The 20,456-nt window shown below is 37.2% G+C and overlaps 1 protein-coding gene across 1 annotated transcript in view; it reads right to left on the minus strand.

Annotated features, from left to right (window-relative positions):
* TENM1 (teneurin transmembrane protein 1) overlaps window positions 1–20,456 on the minus strand; it is a 321,456-nt gene that overhangs the window by 236,055 nt on the left and 64,945 nt on the right. Inside the window, exon 3 of the mRNA XM_065689244.1 lies at window positions 11,592–11,870. Within this exon, the coding sequence (XP_065545316.1) occupies window positions 11,592–11,808 (217 nt within the window). The 5' untranslated portion in view covers window positions 11,809–11,870. The remainder of the gene's footprint in view (window positions 1–11,591; window positions 11,871–20,456) is intronic.

Raw genomic sequence — 20,456 nt, forward strand, 5'->3', positions numbered from 1 at the left:
AAAGGAAGTTCTGAATGAGGAAGGAGTTGATCTCTCCCAAGTAAGGAGCAACAGGCAAGAGGAAATGGCCTCAAGCTGCAGCAGGAGAGGTTTAGAATGGGTATTAGGAACAATTTCTTCATGGAGAGGGTGTTCAGGCATTGGAACAGCCTGCCCAGGGCAGTGGTGGAGTCACCCTCCCTGAAGTGTTCACTAACCGTGTAGATGTGGCTCTTAGTGACACAGTTTATTGGTAGTCCTGGGGTAATGGTTGGAATTGATGACCTTAAAGGTCTTTTCCAACCTAGCTGATCCTCTAATTCCACAGAAGCACATCATGCAAGCCTCTTGCATGATGCCAGAAGTACAAAATTGTACAGTTAACCAGTGAAAGCACAAATGAGTTTCCATTTTGAAGACTTGGAAAAAAAAAATATGACTAATAATTTGAATGAATTAAGAAATTAGACTACCCATAAATGATCACTATGTTAGCTACATTTCTAGTTCTGTAACTTTAATATATAACAAATCTACTTCTAGGATATATTTTAATACATTATACTGTTAAGAAAATCCTATGTGAACAATCTTTGCTCTGTAACTTAAAACAAAGAGGAACTCAAGGTTTTATGTACTTCTAATGCCAACCACTTTCATCCTATTAAAATACTTAGAGGCAAGGGAGCCTTTAGAATTTCTGGCAAATATTTTGCGGCTTATGCTGTTATTCATAGGAGCTGTACAGTTATACCAGAAAGCCAAACCCATCAATACTTGCGAACTGTTAGAAAGCTTAAATAAAACCTTCTCATAAATCACATAATTTAAGCACATTGGGCCATTTATTCTCTCACTTAGGTCACTTTCAGACCAAGACATCTTCACTCGTTTGAATGGAAGTAATCTTAAATTGTGTATGAATTAGCAAGAAAGAGTGTGGCAAATCCAGCACATAAAGAATTCTCCATTCAGAGGGAGAACTAAAATTCAAATAAATTTAGAAAAAAAGATAAAACTAGATTAACCTCAGTTAGCTTAACTAAAATCATCTTTATTACCAGAAATTTTGCAGTACTGTTCATGAATCTGCAATGATTTTTTTCTAGTTTTTAAGATTACACTCATTTTTTCCTTCTGTTAACTTCCTAACAGCAAGCACTACATATTTTTGTAAGCATGAGGACTGATTACATTCCCCCATTCTAACAGGCCACTTTTATTGCCTGCTTGATCAAAGGGCAGCAGGGGCACATTCACATGATCACATTACATAGGCTTTGTGATGTTTAGAAACGTCATCTACATAAAGGGGAATATGAGCATCTCTAGGTTTTTAGAGCCGATTCATTCTTCATTATTACTTGCTTTCTATGATGTTAATTCCACGAAAAATGCCTTACTAGTCAAGTGATATAAACAATGGCTGAATAATGAAATACAGCACCTCCCCTTTAGCTTTTTTGCAAGGAAAGCTCTACACAGTTCACACTACACTTCTGTACTAAGGAAGTGCTAACAGCAGGGAGGACCAGATTCTCCTTCACTCCCAGGTATGTACAAAGGCTGTTTTTAGCACTTCAGTCTCAAAGACAGCCTTGTCCCACTTCCAGGGGGCATGGGCAGCATAACCTGATGCTGCTTCTCTTCAGCTAATAACAGCTTCCTTTACAGCTCTCTATCTACAGCGAAGTGTGGTAATATGATTGGATTTTTCTTGGCAGTTCAAAACTGGTGTGTGAAGCTAAGCACATTGATGAAGTCCATGGCAACACTGAATCTACCTTTTCAGATACTACCCTGTTCAGTTACCAGAAAAAAACCCTAGTACTTGTGTAATAGCCTGTTTCTGAGCACAATATTTAAGACAATCCAGTCACCAAGATTCTTTCTTACAGATGCAACTTGCGTAGCAGTTATGAATTCCAGTACATTAACACTAAAGAAAGCATAGTTAATCTTTCAAAAATTTTACAAAACTTAACATTTATGTCTCATTAATCACCGTGCTAATATTATCATTTGAATTCACTGGCTTCATAACCACTTGGTGATTTTCACAGCAACTGTTTATATTTTGATATGTGACTTCTGTAGGTTCTCAGACTATTTTTCCTGCGGTAACAGCTGGAAGTTACTATATCAACCTCATTCAGTATTCACTTTTTTCGTATATAACTGGTGCTTGGGAGGGTGGTGGTGGTGGTGGTGAAAGAATTGGTCTGCTGGTGTTAAGCATTACCTTATTCCTTCCATGCTGTTTTTTCCATCTGAGCTAAAGGTACTTGAGTCACTTGCAAAGCATTCCTAATGAGTGACAGACAGCAGGAAACTGATTTCTGAGCAGCTTCCACTAAACTTTGAAAGGAGAACCTTGGATTTAAAACCACGTTCACAATTTATTTCCTATAAAACCCTACAGAACTAAGTTCAGAAGGATTTGAGAGTCCTGGTTTTGGATGGGATAGAGTTATTTTCTTTCCTAGTAGCTGGTGCAGTGCTGTGTTTGGCTTTAGACTGAGAACAATGCTGATAACATGCTGATGTTTTAGTTGTTGCTCAGTAGTGCTTACCCCAATCTAGGACTTCTCAGTCTCTCATGCTTTGACAGGGAGGAGCGGCAGAAGAAGCCAGGAGGAAGCAGAGACAGGACACCTGACCCAAACCATACCACAGCATGTCATGCCCAGTATATAAAATGAGGGGAGTTACCCAGAAGGGACCAACCACTGTTTGTGCCCGGCTGGGTATTGCTATGTGGATGGTTAGCAATTCTATTGTGCACCACTGCTGTCTCTTTATTTTCCTTTCCGCTTTTAGTTTTATATTCTCTTCCCTTGTTATTTCCCTTATCATTGTTATCATCATAATCATCATTATTATAGTATTATACTGTACTTTAGTTACTAAAATGCTTTTATCTCAACCTGTGGGGTTTACACTCTTGATTCTCCTAGTCATCCTGCCTTGGGAGGCAGGAAGGGGAGGTGAACAAGCAACTGTGGGAACTGAGTTACCAGCAGGGGTTAAACCATGACAGTCTCATTCTAAAAAGAAATACTAATTCAAGCTCTAAACATGTTAGGATACTCCCACCCTGCTGCTTATCCAGATACGCAGCAATGTCATCAACTCACTGAGCTACTTCCTGACAGTTCTTTACTTCGAGAGGTACAAAATCTTCTGACAGATACATAATTGAGAAACCCTGGGAAGAAATGTTATTTTGTTTCAGCATCTGTTCTATAAATGAAGATAAGCAAACCAGATTTCTAGGTCCAGAAAATATGACAGCTCTTCTTTGTTTCAAAAACAGTGACATAAAAGACACAGGAAGAGTGTGTATGTTCATACAGCTCTCAAGGCAAGTGCAGAACCATTCACTGGTTCTGATGCTCTGTGATACTTCGTCACTCTGTCTTAATGTTTGTTTGTATCTTGTTTTTAACTTACAACAGATCTTCTTAGGCACTTTTAAGTTTGTAGGAAGAGGATCTACTAATATAGCAAGAACATTGTACATATAGAATTTCAGGCTTTGACAAGCAGAATTCCAAAATGTATTAACTCAAAGTTTCAGCCTCTGCTGCAGATACCTCATCAGTATTTGGCACAGGTTACTCTAACGATTGCTGTATCTCCAGTTCTGTTACACTGGCTGGGTTACTCTCTCCTGATTTTTAATTTTATGATTTCTGGCATTTTACACCATGGGAATCACCATGAGATTCAGAGAAGAGAATAGAAATTAGGATTGTCATTTGTATCTGCACACTGACAAGTGGATTGTTAAGCTTGTGTAACATTTGGAGAATGCTTTTTTCATTCCTTAAACGAGATTTGTTAGCAGGGCACTGCAAATTCACTGTGATCCTGCTTTAGTTTATTTTATTTCTCAGTAGGTTTTTTTTTTTTCCCCCTCACTTTTCCCCTCTCTTGGATATTCGCATTTCAAATCAAAAGAATTACTTATGAGAATGAAACCTGTTTTGATCATAGAAGGCATTTCTTCACTGAGATGATGGCAGATATTCTAAGATTGGAAGCGGCATTACAGGAACAGTGACAGCAGGTTACAAGCTTTAGTAGCAGAGTTGTGATCTAGGAAGGGAGCACCCACTTCAGCCTTGTTGAAAAAGATTCTCTTTGCACATTCAGCTTTCAGATATATTTTGATTTGATGAAGGGAAGAAAAAGTATTCCCTCTGTGAGATTTTAAATGAAGCCACAAACATACAGCTTCCCCAGCCCAGTTATTCCAAGGACAGAAACTTCCAATTACTTGGCAAATCAAGAAATAATATCTGGAGGGGGTCAGAATCTTAAGTGCAGCTTTTCCTTTCCTTAGAGTCTGCAGGTCCTCCCCACATAGAGGAGAAGGCTGCAGTCCAGGAAGCCATAGGGAACTGCTCATTTCACCGTTTTTCTCTGAGAGATGGTAACATCACCATGATTAGAACACAACCAGCCAAACAAAGCACACCAGGAATCCCTATTTCTGCAAAAGAATACAGGAGGAGACAATGCACTAAGCTTTAGGAGTGTGGAGTCTTTTACTCTGCCTCATATGTAAATTTTTTTTGGACAACATGAAGCTCATAAACACTCAGACCAGATGGTGTAACATACAGCAGCAGGAGATGGAGCTTATTAGCTATCATTTCCTTCTGCTAGCATAAAACTCCAAAAGCTGAAGGACCTTTAAACCACCCTCTACTGAAAACTGGGTCCCTTTCATGAGCCAGTAAAAGGGATATATTGCATGTCCTTACACAGACAGCACTTATTCATTACATGTCACGTCCCTGCTCCAAAGTGTGCAGGTACAAAACATGCTTAAATTAAGTTCTCAGCAGATTTTCTAAAATTAGCAAATTAATGTTGTAGACAACATTAAAAGTCTAGAATTTCTATGCCTGACACTGGAAAACAAGAGAAAAACAATTCTAATAGTACGAAATGCATCAACAGTCCCTACCTTTCTCTACCAGAATTCAGGAATGCTTCATTCCCCTGTGCTCCAATCATCTTCCACAGCTAGATACACAGCTCTTACCAAATTATGTAGCAGAAATGTTAAAAAAATCCCATCCTTCATTAACCCATACATCTCATTGTAATGAAAACACTGGGAATAAGAGAAGTGACTACCCAGCTGTAGAATTCAAACCCACCACATCTCTAAAAGCCTGCAGAGCACTAGGCCTTTCAGAGAGACTTTTATTTTTACATTTTTTCCTGTCCTTTTCAAAACTAATGATCTGCCCTCCAGCTGCTAAAATAAAAAAAAAAATGCATTTCACCATGTCCTGTTTACATATCAATAAATAGCCATTATAATATTCTTTATTTTGATAATCTTTAACACATGAATACTACTGGCAAAGGCTCCAAAATATGCAACTAGCAGGCAGAGCTACTATATTGAATTGTTCTACCCTATTCAACCAGTGCTAGCTCGGTGATTGATGGTACTTGAGCTCTACTTTCTCAACATCAACAAGAATCTGGGGACACCCCCTGATAAAATTTCTCCCTTCATTAACTACCCTGTGGAAGTTTAAAAGCACAAAGTCATAAATTCACCCTGTTAAGTGCTCCAAATCTCTACTAAAAGGATAAAAAAAGTCACAGACACTCTGTTGGCATCAATTTCCCCTGGGAAGGCTCACAAGACTACAAACTTGTGGGATGTTTGAGTACTATCCTAACGTTGTACAGAACAGATTCAGGGGAGAAGCTAATAAAGATTGGCTTATTTGCCTTTACAAGTCATTTAAAAATAAAGAAATTGAAACAAAACATGTATGCTATATAAAGCCCAAATTGAACTCTCCATGGCCCTGGTAGAGACACAAAGCAGATTTGCTTCCTGGATGGATTTACATCATTCTGAAATCAAAGGAGAATATGGATATTATGTAAAAGCTTCTGCTACTTCACAGATGACAAAAAAAACACTGTGACATTTTCCTGACAGGACAATTTCCTACCAGTGCTTGTCAGCACGCCTTATATTTCTGTCTGTGATGATAAATAAAACTGGTTCTGACCGGTCATATGATGTTAAGAGTCAACACGCGTTTGGATCTTCCTTCCTGGCAAGTTTAAATTTGCTGAATTTTAAAGCACAGCAAAACAGGCCACTAAGTTTTGCACCCAACAGTTAAGTTTTTCCCTTCCTGGGGAAAGTGATATACAGCACTGAAACATTTATACTAACTACGTATCCTCACCGTTGCCAGAATGTAACAGAGGGCAGACACAAGAACTGATGGCAACAGCAGTAAGCTAAAAAAAAAAAAAAAAAAAGAAAAAAAAAAGGCTGAAGCACCAGTGGCCTTAGGCTGAAGAGCACAGCATTTGCCTGTTGTGACCCAAGCCTCTTCATGAAGCCAACTGACTTCATGAAAGAAGATTGTGAACATTTAGCTGGATCTATCTACCTACTGCTCATTAAGATAATTTGATATCACTACAAAACATTTAATATGTTATCAATTTGCAGCTTTTGTCCTACAAAATGATTTTCCTTACTTTTGGTGCTAAAAAGCAGAAAAGGTCAATTTTGTCTGAAGCACTAAAACATCATTTCCTAGAACTAGTAATGCTGATGTTTTTCCCCCACAATTGCCAGAAAACATTCACTATCGGATCCTCTTGCTAGGAATAACTCCAGTTTGCCTTAGCCCTAATGCAGTTCAATATATTTACCTTGCCAGGAAATACATGTTTGTCTAACCAGAAATTTACTGCCATACGCTCATATCGTTAACGATCAATAAACTTTATCATGCCAATGACTCAGTCCCAGATGCTTATCCTATCAGGAATTCATTCCTCTAAATTAGAGTCTTCTACAAATCTATAATTAACATGTAAGCCATAAACCTTTTCTGTACTGCCAGTATTCATAGACTACAGCTCCCTTCATATTTGCTTTAGAGGAAAGAGAGAAAACTGTGGAGGAAACAGTTCTAAAGATGTAAACATGTCATAAATAAGCTAGACATGCCATCTACGTATGGTACAGTTACGATAACTTTTTCCTTCCTGCCAGGTCCATCAATAAATTTCCTAGCAAGAACATTTCTGATGGCTTCTGCCAACTCTTCCCCATCTCTTTCAAGTACAGACCACTGTGTTCAATAGTTCTTCCAAGAATTAATTTACTGTGTTTGCCAATATTCCCAAACTATATGGTATTGGGTATGCCAGGAATTTACTTCATAAGATCTTCCTGCCAGGATTTACAGGATTGCAGATTTACATATCTTCAGGAGCCTGAAGATTCCAGTGACTAAGAAAATGTATTTTACATGGACATATGCAACTAGCGCTGACTCTTCAGCAGTCAATGGCTCTTTGTCAGAAGAGTTTTGTATCTGCTTCCATCCAGCTGTTAGGCCAGTAAAACTTAGCTCAGCTTGAAACAGTCTCTGGTGTTATTTGTTCAATCTGGAATTGTCAGATAGCTACAAATTTCTGATGCCAATAACTCCAGAGACACAACTTATCTTGCACTGGACTTTCCATGAGGACCTTAAGAATAACACCTAGAAATCATCGCTCAACCAACAGATTAATTCTGTACTTAGAGGTTTGGGATTTTTTTTTCTTTCTTTTATCTATCAGATGCGGGAAATCAACCAAAGAATCATTCTAAGGGCTGAGATACAATTTCAGGAATTATTCAAAAATACTGAAGCAGTTCAGTATTCTATCTTTGGGTATGGTTTTCAATCTTTAAAAGAAAATTTTGTGTAATTCACAAGATCACATGGGCTTTCAAAAAACACTTTGACAGAAAACATGTTTTGCAAAATACTAACAGTGCTTGTCAATTCTGTAGGATATATTGGAGAACTGAAAATGTTTCCTTTGAGTTCATGCCATGTAGAGTTCTGGTTTATACAGACTGTCTATATATACAAACACAAATACCCACGCATAATGATTTTACATAATCTCAGATTCCAACTGAAACTTCTTATAGAAATAAATCCCCAATATTGACAGTCACAATGAAATAGTCAAGCTGCTCATAACAAAATACTTCACAGAAATTGCTAAGATATATCAGTACTTTAAACAATAAATCACATTTACTCTGAAGCTATATATGAAATTTAGGTAACTGCCTAGTCTAATTTATAACCCACCATCCCTAAGTAGCCAATATAAATTCTTCCAGTATCCATAAACATCTAAATCTGTGATTCTTTTCACAAAAATAACTAGATCAGTACAGATACCCCTTAACTTGTTCCTGTTAAAAGCTTCTCTATTTTTTTTATTTTGAAATGATCTTCTCACATTCCATCATTAGAGCTTGTTTGATTGCTATCTCACTCTTCAGTATTTTCACTTCATTCATGACTGTTACTATGTGTCTGTTTTCTCATCTATTCTCACACCTTTCATGGATGAAGTTCATAGATTTTATCCTCCCTGTGCAACCCATTAATTCATCACACTTGAAGCACAGGGTACTATTTCAGTTGTAGCTTGAGAAAAATGTCACTATCCGAGGACACAACCGTGGATGCCCCTTTACTCTTAATATGTGGATTTTTCTAATGCAATAGTCTTAAGCAACAGCATGGTACAGCACTCTCATTCCCTGAAAAAGGGCACTGTGGGATTTTTGATTTTCTGGGTGTTTTTTTCTTCTTAGTGTTTTTTTTATTCCAAAGATGTGTTAAACATGAGAAAAACTTGTTAAAGATTCTGATGAGGAATTTTATAAACAAACTGATTCAAAACAAATTCCATCTACAGTTTTATGGATTCATGCCAGATTCAGAGTCCAAAACTGAACTTTTTCTTGGTTGTTTTCTTTTTGGGGTTTTTTTTTTTTTTTTTTTTTTATTGATTGAGCAACTACCAAGAATCACCACAAACTTTCCAACTCACAGGTCCCATACCATGAACCCAGTGTCCCTTTGGGAATAACACACTAGAACTGTAATCAAATCCAACTCTGGCTGAAGCCTGAAATCTTACACTCAGATTTACAGACTTGTTTTCTCTTCTGCTCTTCAATTTTGAGCTCAACCAGGTTTACATTTCAAAACTGTGTTGGTTGCCAGGCCAAATATTTAGGTTCAATATTTGGCAGAGGAAAACTGTATGTTCTAAACCACTAGAAAGGTACAGGGCAAAAATCCCAAGAAGCCAAAGAGATCTATTTAGCAGTGCGTTTACCAACTCAGTTATACAAAACTGAATTTGTCACAGGAGAAAACTGTGATTTCTAGTACAAAGTTCAACTCCATCCTTACAAACTAGTACACAAGTATATGCTTCTAAAAATACTTCTGTGCTCAATAAGACAATAAAGCAAGCAGTATATATTAAATAGTAACATACTGACCTAGCCAATTCAGGAAAGAAGGTGCCCAGAGGTAAGGAAGCATTTAAGTGCTGCCCTGCATATTGACAAACTACTTTAGAGGCATAAGTGATTTTCTTTGAACACAGACATCAAGCTTCATACTGCACTCTGCAGCAGTACATGAAGAAAAACACCAATGCTTGTAAAATAGAAGACCTGCAAATTCGCACAGTACCTCATAAAAAAGTAATTCCAATGGAAAAATTTTGGGGCATATATTTTCAAAAAATCATCTTACTACATGAGTGTAAAATACTTGTTGGTCTGCACAAGCATAAATCTCATCCCTAACAGGCTAGCCCTGAGGAAGTGAGTTAACTTCATACCTGACAACTTCTTGCAGAAATGCAGACTAATTTGACCATTTGTCCAAAATCAATAATGTGATTTCTTTCAGAAGTACTGTTCTGCAAGGATAAATTTAACATACAACACACAAGCTGGCTTTTCGTGCCTACAGTAAAGTGATTGCTACCATTTCATACATGTCCAAGCTAGTGATGCTATAGCTCACATGAATACCAAGATCAGCAAAGCTTTGCAAACAGGGAGCTCTTCAGCGGCTGAGGGCAATGCAGAGGCTATGCTTTTATAGTCACAGTTAACACTAATGACGTAATTGCTTTAAGTAGATCTACAAATAAATTTACATCATCTCCAGTTACAACAAAATGGCCATCTCTTAGTTAACCAAACTCTCATAGCATAGTTAAGATCAAGTCATTTATATAGAATCAAACGTGTCAGTCAAGTTTTCTATATAACACTGTTGAAATCTGTATTCATGACTTTTTCTTTCCTAATACTGCAGTTTTGTAACCCTCTGGAGGGAATATATGTACATGGACCGAGGCTGTCTCTGGCAGCTAGCTATTATGCCTCCCATGAATTATAGGTACTTTCAGACAACACCAGTATTATGAAAGTTACCTGATTCAGAATATCTGCAGTAAAAAAAAAAAAGGCTGTAAGATCTACGCAGCACAGCTGTGCTAATTTTTGCATTAATTTACACATCACAGAAAAGACAAATTTTCTACCTTCAAAAAGCCCACTTTTTATTTTCTTGTTAAAAAAAAAAAAAAAAAAAAGAAAAAAAGAAGTATTCAGGAAATTGGAGGTTTTTCTGAGTGAGCGGTGAAGGACCGTGCTGCTTGGGGGGGTGGGGATGGGGGAATGCAATCTGTTTCTTTTATGTGTGCTTTGTTTGTTTTTAATAAATACCAAAATTTTTAGCTGAGAAGTACAAGCCACATTGTAATGATCAATTTAATCGCTTCCTTGAAGAGCGGGGAGTGACTCCCCGGGAACCCTGTTAGTTACCTTTATGGGGACAGGACTCTTGCTGCTTCTAACACACTGATGCCTAAAAATATTCTCCCTGCCCCACCATCCTGACCAAATTTGTGACAGAGCTAAAAGGTTCAGAAAAACTACTTGTCTGTACAAAGTGTGTTAAATGCAGCACGTGGGTTTCCACTAAAAGCAGCATATCAGTCAATGCTGCAGAAAAATATGCTCATTTCCTTCCATTTCTTTAGTCTCAGTCTTTAGCTTTTATCTCTAATGAAACAGTAGCTTTCCTTAACCCCAACTCAACCACCATAAGCTCTACATTATTTGTACTAGACCCCTGTCTTTACCAGGCAAAAGGCTAAAAAAGAAACTTCATAGTTGGCTTTTTTCTTACAACACACATTACCCACAATTTCTAAATGACTTGATTATTTATGTGATTAGAAATTTTGTTAAATAGAATTGCTGTATTTGAATTCATTCAAAGGCTTTGCAAGGACATGCAAAGATAGCCTACAACCTCAGTGTTGATTTTACACCATACAATTTATGCAAAGGTAGTAAATAATTCATCAGTCAGCATTAATAAGAAGAACTGCTACTCTGCCCATGGCAGAGCAGTTGGAAATAGATGATCTTAAGGTCCTTTTCAACCCTAACCATTCCACATGATTCTATAGCTACCATGTGATGCCCTCCAGAACACCAGTCAGTCCTTCTTGCTAGAAAAGCAAATTTACTTCAAAAAATAATTCCTAAATTTTTGATGTTACAATGTGGTTAAAAATAGGTGAAAATGGGTTATTATAGCAGTCCTTGAAAACAAAATGTTTGCTTGTCTGCTGACAACACGGTATTGTTTCATAATAAGTAATCAGAAAGTAATAACCATAGCTAGTAGACAAAATAAACAATTTACCTTGTGTGGACTGGTCAATGTTTTTTCTTTTTCTGCTATGACTGTTATAATTAAGTCTTAGCTCTTGGCTATATTCATTCAGAGTTTCTCTTGAGTCATAAGATTGTCTTTGCTTTCCCCCATCTTCACTTTCATCTGAAGAACTTGTGTAAGTTAGATCCACTTCATGTTTCACTTTTGACAGTGGCTGGTAGGGTTTGCAGTCCATCTGCTCCATCTCTGATCAAATAGGCTCAAAGTCATGAAAACAAACAACTGGAACTCCTTAAGGAAATAGTCCTGGAAAACAAAAACAATGAGCCACTTCAGATATTATTTATAAGTTTAGCTCACAAAGGACCAATTTTATTTTTAGGTGATATAAACCAATTAAATTATATTAATATCACTATAATGTCACACTCTAATGACAGGACAAGGGGTAACAGGTTAAAACTTTAACAGGGGAAGTCTATATTGGATATAAGAAGGAAGTTGTTTCCTGTTAGGGTGGTGAGGCACTGGAATGGGTTGCCCAGGGAGGTTGCGAATGCTCCATCCCTGGCAGCGTTCAAGGCCAGGTTGGACGAAGCCTTGGGTGAGATGGTTTAGTGTGAGGTGTCCCTGCCCATGGCAGGGGGGTTGGAACTGGATGATCTTGAGGTCCTTTCCAACCCTAACTATTCTATGATTCTATAATCCAGGAAAGAATCTGAACATGTCTTATTTTACTGTCTTACTTTCTAAAAACAGAATTAAAAAACCAGCAACTTGAAGACAGAAAAAAGACCATGACAAAACAAACCAAACAACAGCTCTTAAGCACCAGCCCACTAGACCACACAATAAGTGTACTTTATGCATAAAATATATTACAAATCCTTATATAGACTGTATGGACATTTCAACAGGAAGAAGCTTCCACCCAGCAGTACAACCCCCTTTTTCCTATGTATCTCCTGTCTCAACTCTTTTCCTGTAACCTTACCTTCATGAAGCTGTTTCCATCATTAATTTTAAGGCAAACTCTGCAATGGAGTAACAGGGGCTACAGCACACCTTGTACAGCAGCACAGTTCAGAAACAGGGGGCTTTGTTAAAATAAGTTTGGGGGTGGATTGGTTTGGGGTTTTTTGTTGGTTGTTTTTTGTTTGGTTTTGAGATTTTTTCCTAATGATTAATAGATGCTATTAACCAAGAAAAAGAAATGTAACAATAAAGGCGACTGTAAACATTATTGCTAGAAGACCAAACCCACTGAAGCTAAAAGAGATTTTGCTTAATTAAAAAGTAATTGATCATAGCTGCTTAATGATTTTAAGGTCAGCAGCAGAGGTAAGTCAGTCTAATACCCAGTTTGGTATCAGCCCATTTCCAATCTGCAACAAGGACTTTTCACTCCATGCACTGCCAGCTGTGGGTGCAAAATACAAATCTTCAAATGCACTTTTTCTGTGAAAAAGTAAAACCACACAGAAGACAAACATAAAACCCCCCACAAAAAGCACTTCTTTTTAGAGGGCTATAGAGATGAGTTTAGCTTCTGAAATGATCTGAATTCCTGAGAAACAACTCATGGTAGCTGTCACAGTGCTCCAGCACAGTAAAACTTCATCTCATGCTTATGCGTTCTCCCAGTGCTTTTGAATGGACCACCTTCCAGTAGAGGTTAACACCATGGAATGCACACCTTCCCCACAGTTCAGGACACTATCTGGAGAAAGAGCTTCTTGAAACACAAAAAGTCAGGGAGTTTCACCCAGTCATTTAACGTGAGATGGAATACCTCTCAGAAACAACTAACACCAGGATAAAGAACTCTATAATTAAAAAAATCAACCAACCAAACCAAAGAAACAAACCACAAAACCAAAAATGAAATGCATTTCACATCTCATGGGCTTGAAAGCATCCAGGTCAATAAAAACCTCTTCAAGAGAAAGAAAACTAAAAAGATAAACCAGGGAGCTGCCAGTCTGGCAGAGACCAAGGCTGCTGACAAGTGTGTTGTGGGGTTTCAGCAATGAAGACAAATTTTTGTGCTCTGGATTGATTGCACTGTATCAAGTTGGCATTCAGATGCCTCTGCAGACAAGTTATTAATAAGCACTATTTGTTCTCAAAAGCAATTTGCCTAAATAATTTACTGTTATTTGCCAACACTGCCTATTATTGCCTAAGAAGTTCAGTACTTATTTGATGAGTTGCTTTAATAGTCTGATCTGCAACAGAAGAACACAAAGGTGCTGTGACTTACAAGCAGGCGGCTGGCTTAAAAGATTACCCAATGACTCTGTAGAAATGGTTACTGACAGGAAAAACCTCTCCTATATATCCTGCCTGACAGAACAAATGGAAAAGATGCTACAAAAGCCAGAGGAAAATGAGGAGAAATTACAGGCCTCTACTAAGAAGATGCAGTAGACAGGAAATAAATTTTGCCATGAAGGCAACAAGTGGAAGCTGCCTCAGACATACACGGTGCATCCCACTTTCAAAAGTGCAAAACGATGAACCTGACAAATTTAGCTCATTGCTGGAAAAATCAGTAGCATACCTGTGCATTTTGACTTATGGGGACAAAATTTACGTAGAAGTTCCTCCTAAAAGATAACCTTGTGCACATCCATTGCGCAGGAGGTTTCAATAGCGACTCGGGTTTTTTAAACAAATAACAAAAGTTAATTAGGATGCAGAGACCTGTAAACTTGGGCCGCAAAAAAACAACTACCTACTACTTGTTTTTATTATTTTGAAACAAGTTTAATAACCAGTCTTCATTTTTTGTGAGAACAGTTCATAGCAAAAATAAGTCTGATGATGTTAACCGAGGCAGCAGAGTGATCAAATTATTTAACATAAGCAATTAATATTAGATTCATTACATATTCCAGGACTTCTCTTTCACTGTGTTACTTTCGTATGTGCTATCTTCTCATGCTTGAGAACGTGCATTTTCTCAAATCTAAACTAATGTAAAAGAACCATGAAAGTCCCCTAGAGACTGTGATTTTATTATTTCTTGTTACTTAAGGGCAAGAATGATTAAAAAGCACAACCGAGTTCACAACCTTGTCACCACGTTCCCCCTACTCCTGCCATCGCCACACATGACCAGCTACAGGGGTAGCCTGGACCATGCGTGTGAAACCACAGCCCAACTTTTCTCAGGTAATACTGTCCACCAAGCCACTTAAGCAAAGAGCTGTTACAATCACTGTCTTAAGTGCATGCTGCAAAAGTCCAGGAAGACATTAAGTTATATATCCTTTATAGCTGAAGGATGCAGATGTAATGCAGACAGATCCCAAGTTGTCTACTCATTCACCACCCAAAGGAAGAAAATCTTCACCTCACCTGGCTAACTCTTCCCTTCCCTCCCCAGCCCAATTTTACCAAAGCCACATAAAGCTCAGTGGAGCCAATGGCTCACATATAAGATGGAGATATAGCACCAGAGTGACAAATGTCACGGTAAACCTCGATTTCCTCTGCCACATGAACTAAACTTGTGTTCCCTTTATTTTTGCTTAGGGCACTAATGTCTCATAAACCCACAGCTACCTGGCCTGATATGAAAGCTGGTGATAAATTATTTGTGAGAACTGGAAAAATACTTCATAATTTTTTTTTTTTTATAATAAATGCTTTTATGAACCAGGAGCACATGATAAAAAAAGAGACGAAATCTGCCAAGCTTTCCTACAGTAAGAGATTCAGTTAAATTTAAGAATGATGGCATGTTATGATAACCTGAATTTAAACACTGGCATCAAACACTTTAGCCATATTTCATATTTTGTTTGGAAAAGGACAACACAATAAGCAACTCAAAGTGCTGGAATAGGGCAGGAGTATAAAGGACAGTGCCTGAATGTTTACACAGGTTTGTTTCTTCAAATAAATGGCCTTCAAGTAACTAAACAAAATACCCAACCGATCAATATCAAGTTGACCTTGTCAGCAAAATGATAAAGTCTCATAAAAGCTTATAGCTCCTGTAAGTGACCTTTGTGCAAGTGCCTTAATGCGCTCCTCCTCACAAATAGCACTTTTTTGACCTTGCCATCACTGTTCTGTCATTGAAGGTTTCACAAAATATTTAATATTATAAAATATATAAAAGTTAATTATTCATATAAATATACAAATATGAATTATATATTTGGGCACCAAATAGCAAGTAATTCTCAACCATACTTTAAACCGCATAGCCTATATAGTTTAGACTTGAAAAAGAATACACAACTAATCATTCAGATTCACAATGAAATACTTCTGCAAATTCAAAAAAAAGTCAAAAAGCTCTATTAGATGGGAAATTGCAATCTTTTAAATACTGGAACCGATATAAGCATTCATATGGATTTGTATTTTTAATGCATGAGTTATGCCAGTTTCTAAATACATGTTATATGTGTTATTACAAGCTATTTTCACATTTCGCTTGCATCAAACCTCTCTTACATCAAGCACCTAACTTTCATGTTCTGCTTAGATCAGAAGCCCACTTGTTCTAAAGTGCAGTAATGCCATGATAACAATGGCTGATGAGCAAGCCTTTGCTGAGGCCGTTTGCAGTGCACATACTAATGAATAGCTGTTTTATAAGAAAACTTACTGTATGCATTTATACTGCATACAGGCTCTGTACTCAAACACAGTGATGCCACAGACATCACGTTACTTAACACTGCTTTGTATAAGTTCTTATCAGGCTGCTCTGATAGGGTGCCCATTTAATGAGCCGATTTCCACACTAATTATCCACTATCAACCCCATCAAATTACCAGTGGCATACCCAGTTGGTTACACATACCCAGTCCAGACTTGTTTAGAGGTCAGGATGTGGATAATAATGAATAATGTGTAGCTGATTTTTACAAGTGTAAAAAACATGAAGAACTGTAACCTTTTTTTGGCCTCAACTAAGCAGTATGTCTAATATTCAGATGTTCCAAACTACACAAAATTAAAACGTAATTGCAGTTATGATGTTAAAATATAACCAGAAACAGTCCCTGCTTACATGTATAGAAAACCTAAATTCAGAAGGCAGCCTCCTGTAATTCCATTTTTCATTCTCAGAGGAATGTTCAATCAGCTGCAGAACCCAGCTCCAGATTTGCTCAATTCTCTCCTAGATTTCTTTTCTTTTAACATATACCCTTTATCTGAAAGCTACCATTTGCTTATCACCTTTTCAGACCACTGGTTTTTGAAATGAACTACTAAGCAGGTATTTCAGCTCTGGACTGCTGAAGGCAAAAAGAATAGCACCTTTATTCTGCAGGTCTTTTCTGAAATACAAAACTGTGAAATATGAAAGGCAAAACAAAGGAAACACTCTTGATTTGGAATCTTTGAGAAATGCAGTAGCAAAGGGAAAAAATATTCTGACCTTGTACATCCCTTCAAAAGTATCTCACTCAAATATTTGTTCAGATATTATAAACAAAGGAAGACCTTATGTCATCATTAAAGTTCTCTGCTTCACAGAACAGTTACACACAGAAAGAGATGCCTGATAAAACAGTTGAGCAGCATTAGAGCAGGAACAAATTATGTTTCTAGACAATGCATGGAATAGGTAGCAGGATAAAGAAATATAGAAACTCTGGTTAAGTCTGCAGGATGGAAGCAGGTTAAGTTTCTTCCTTCCCACTGGAAAGAAAAAGACTCTCACACTAAAATCAAGAAAGAGAAAGAGAAATAGAAAGCAATCCCTAGATGACTGATATTTTATGATCCACAGGAAATGTCCTTTTGAATTTTGGTTTCTTGTGTTTTTACAAATTCTCATTTTCTTCAGTCAATGTCAAAAGATGTTTGAGGATGCCATAATGAAGTGTGGATCCCTACGTATGACATGCCCGGTACTTCTCTGTGTATGAGTGAGACTGTGAACCAGAGACGCTGTGTTGTTCCTCCAAGTGGACTATATAGAACCTCTTAAGAAGAACAGATATATAGATAAAAGAAAACAATGTGAGATTATGGGGGTTTACATATCTTTCTAAATTGAGTATGTAAATGCACAATCAGGTTTTCAGGAACATACCATGGGTTTAACCCACTCCCTAGAGGATGTGCTGGTTTAACCCATGAATGGATTATGCTTGCCCATACATTTATATCTGTCATTGTGATAGATGCAATTGGAATAAGGTTCATTTTAACATTTAATGATCTTCATTTGAAATTAGTCAAAGTAATCTAATTCTAGTTAACAAAAGTAATTCAAAGCATTGCTCATTTTATCCAAAGTTTCAGAGGGAAAACACAGTAGAATAAAATGGTAAAGAAAGTCAGGTTGTTGCAGTATTTTGTGACATATGGCAAGACTGAAAGTGAACTGAAAAACATACGTTATGTCAGCTACTCAACTGTGATACAGAATTCTTGGCCAACAAGTGCCCTTCACTTTACTTGGAAAATTGCCACTGACTCTAAAAATCACACAACCCCTAATGGTTACTTTCAGAAACCCACAATTTAATGTTAGTGAGCCTAACTAGTGCAGGTTCAAGCACGAAAGACCAAGCTCTGCTGCTGTGGGACAAAATACATCCATGATTAGCGGTGATATGTCCTGGACAGGTTCAGACTACCTCCTCAACTATAGATCTTTCTGGTGAAATGTATTTTAGGGAATATGATTCCTGATTATATTGCAAAGTAATTTCTGGTGTGAACTTTTAATTTCAAATAATGGAAAGACTGTGGAAAGTATCCCAGCATCTTGATGGGTCCGGGCTTAAGTAAAACTAGCCAAGTGCTTGACATCTACAGATTTGGTATGGAACACATGGGCACATCATCTAATGCCTTTGCAACTTAATTCCCAACTATGGCAAGGGAGTACAGGGAAAGAGGTAAAGGAAGTCTGGCCTATATAAGAGTGTAAATTGAGATTACAGGATCAATATTCCCATACGGATCTCTCAGAAGCTTTCAGGACATTTCCAACATATACAAGGCAATTCTTTGTACTAAACATACCCAGACGAAGCGTTAAAATGTTTGACAATAGAAACTCAGGTTGCTCTCCACCATCACGATTACTGTTTTGGTTTCAAGAGCCTAATTTGGCATTGTAAAAACCTAAAATTAAATTACTAAGAGAAGTCTCCAAGTTCAATGAAAATAGTTTCATTTTGGACCTCTTCTGAACTAAAGAGGTAAACAATATCACTTTTTTATATATTTTTATATATATACATACACTATGTAAGTGATATCATTTATCTAACAATACAACAGAGAGGCAAACGTAATAATGTATATGCAAATAGGAAAAATGGAATCTTCATTTCATCTAGGAGTAAGCAAGCATTGTCTTTTGGAAGTGATGCTATTTGAAAATACACTGACATGAAGCAAGTATTGTATTTATTTATATGTGACAAGAAAATTGAATCGTGCTTTGGCTATTTGTTGATAATGCAAATTGTACAGCCATCAAATTGAGATAATTATTACTATGTCTCTTTTCCAACTGTGTGCTTAATTAAGAAGACCCAGTAAGACCTAATTAGCAACAATGTAATTTTTAAAATCCAATTTAGTTGCTCAGAGATTACAAAAATTGAAAATAACATGTTCCACTTCACTTATTTTTTTGAGATACCAATTTAAATTTTGTACCACAATAAGGTTAGCACATGAAAATAATTTACCACACATCAATACCATGCAACGTGTAGAAAACAGTTCGAGTATTAGATTGCACCGATACTAGGACATCTTGACAATGGCAATTTAAAAACATTCGTCTGACAATTTTGACTACGTTTTCACTTTTCCTGTTTCTAATTAGAATAAAGGGAATAAGTCTTCACTGAACAAACAAGACTTATTCATCAGAGTATTTATGGACTATCAAAGCATAACAAGCCTAAGCGCCATCACACTTGATGAGACAAAAGATTTTATCAGTTGACAGCACAGTGAACAAAGTCACAAAAAGGGAATTTTCATGGTAGATTTTTTGTTTGTTTGTTCCTGGCATTATTATTATGTTTTCATTCTCCTCTCAGAGAGAGATCCCACAAGATATTGTGATAGATCTGAGGGGCCCTCCGCAATTTTCCACTTGCAAGACCAAAAAACTCCACCTAAAAAAAAATATCTGAAACAAAACCCTGGCACCAGCTTACCTCCTTTGGCTGGATATTGCCAATTATTAGGATTTCTCCACTATGGTCTACTCCTCAGCTTTGCTGTGGCTTGTACTTATCCAGCTTGTTGACCTTCTGGGGGTCATTTATTTTTGCTACATTACAACTTCCAGGATTTCTAGAAGCAGCATCGATTCACCAATGTGTTTATTTCCAGTACAGCCTCAAAACATTGATGCACTTATAGTAGGCATATGGATCTATAGTTTTATACCTTTCAATACACAGATATTCAAACAATTTATCCCAGCAGTGTGTAAGTTCAATGAAGCCGCCATTATTCACTACACACAGAAAGTGAACTTTTCAGTCTATATACTAAGTTTTCTTAACTTCTGCTCTTCTAACTCTGGGAAGAAATAGCATCAATTATTATGTAGTTTTGACATCACCTACTAAGTTAAAACTTAAAAAGCTCTTCAGGCATTTGAAGTACTTTTTGCAAGAAGACCTGACTACTGCCTGACCGGAAGACCAACATCTGCATCACCTTCATTTGAAGTATCACTCAGGCTGCTATTTGCGTGCCTGATACCATCATGCTTGAGAACTGATCTTACTGTTCCTTTTCTTCTTGCTTTGATGTCTGTCAAAGTATTCAGTGTCTTCAAGTGCCATTGTTCTGACAAGCAGACCCTCCCAATGGACTTGTACTATATACTGTGACTCCCAGAACTGCTATTATTTGAGCTGGAGTCAGATTGA

This window comes from Lathamus discolor, chromosome 9 (assembly GCF_037157495.1).
Source record: "Lathamus discolor isolate bLatDis1 chromosome 9, bLatDis1.hap1, whole genome shotgun sequence".
Lineage (NCBI taxonomy): Eukaryota > Metazoa > Chordata > Aves > Psittaciformes > Psittacidae > Lathamus > Lathamus discolor.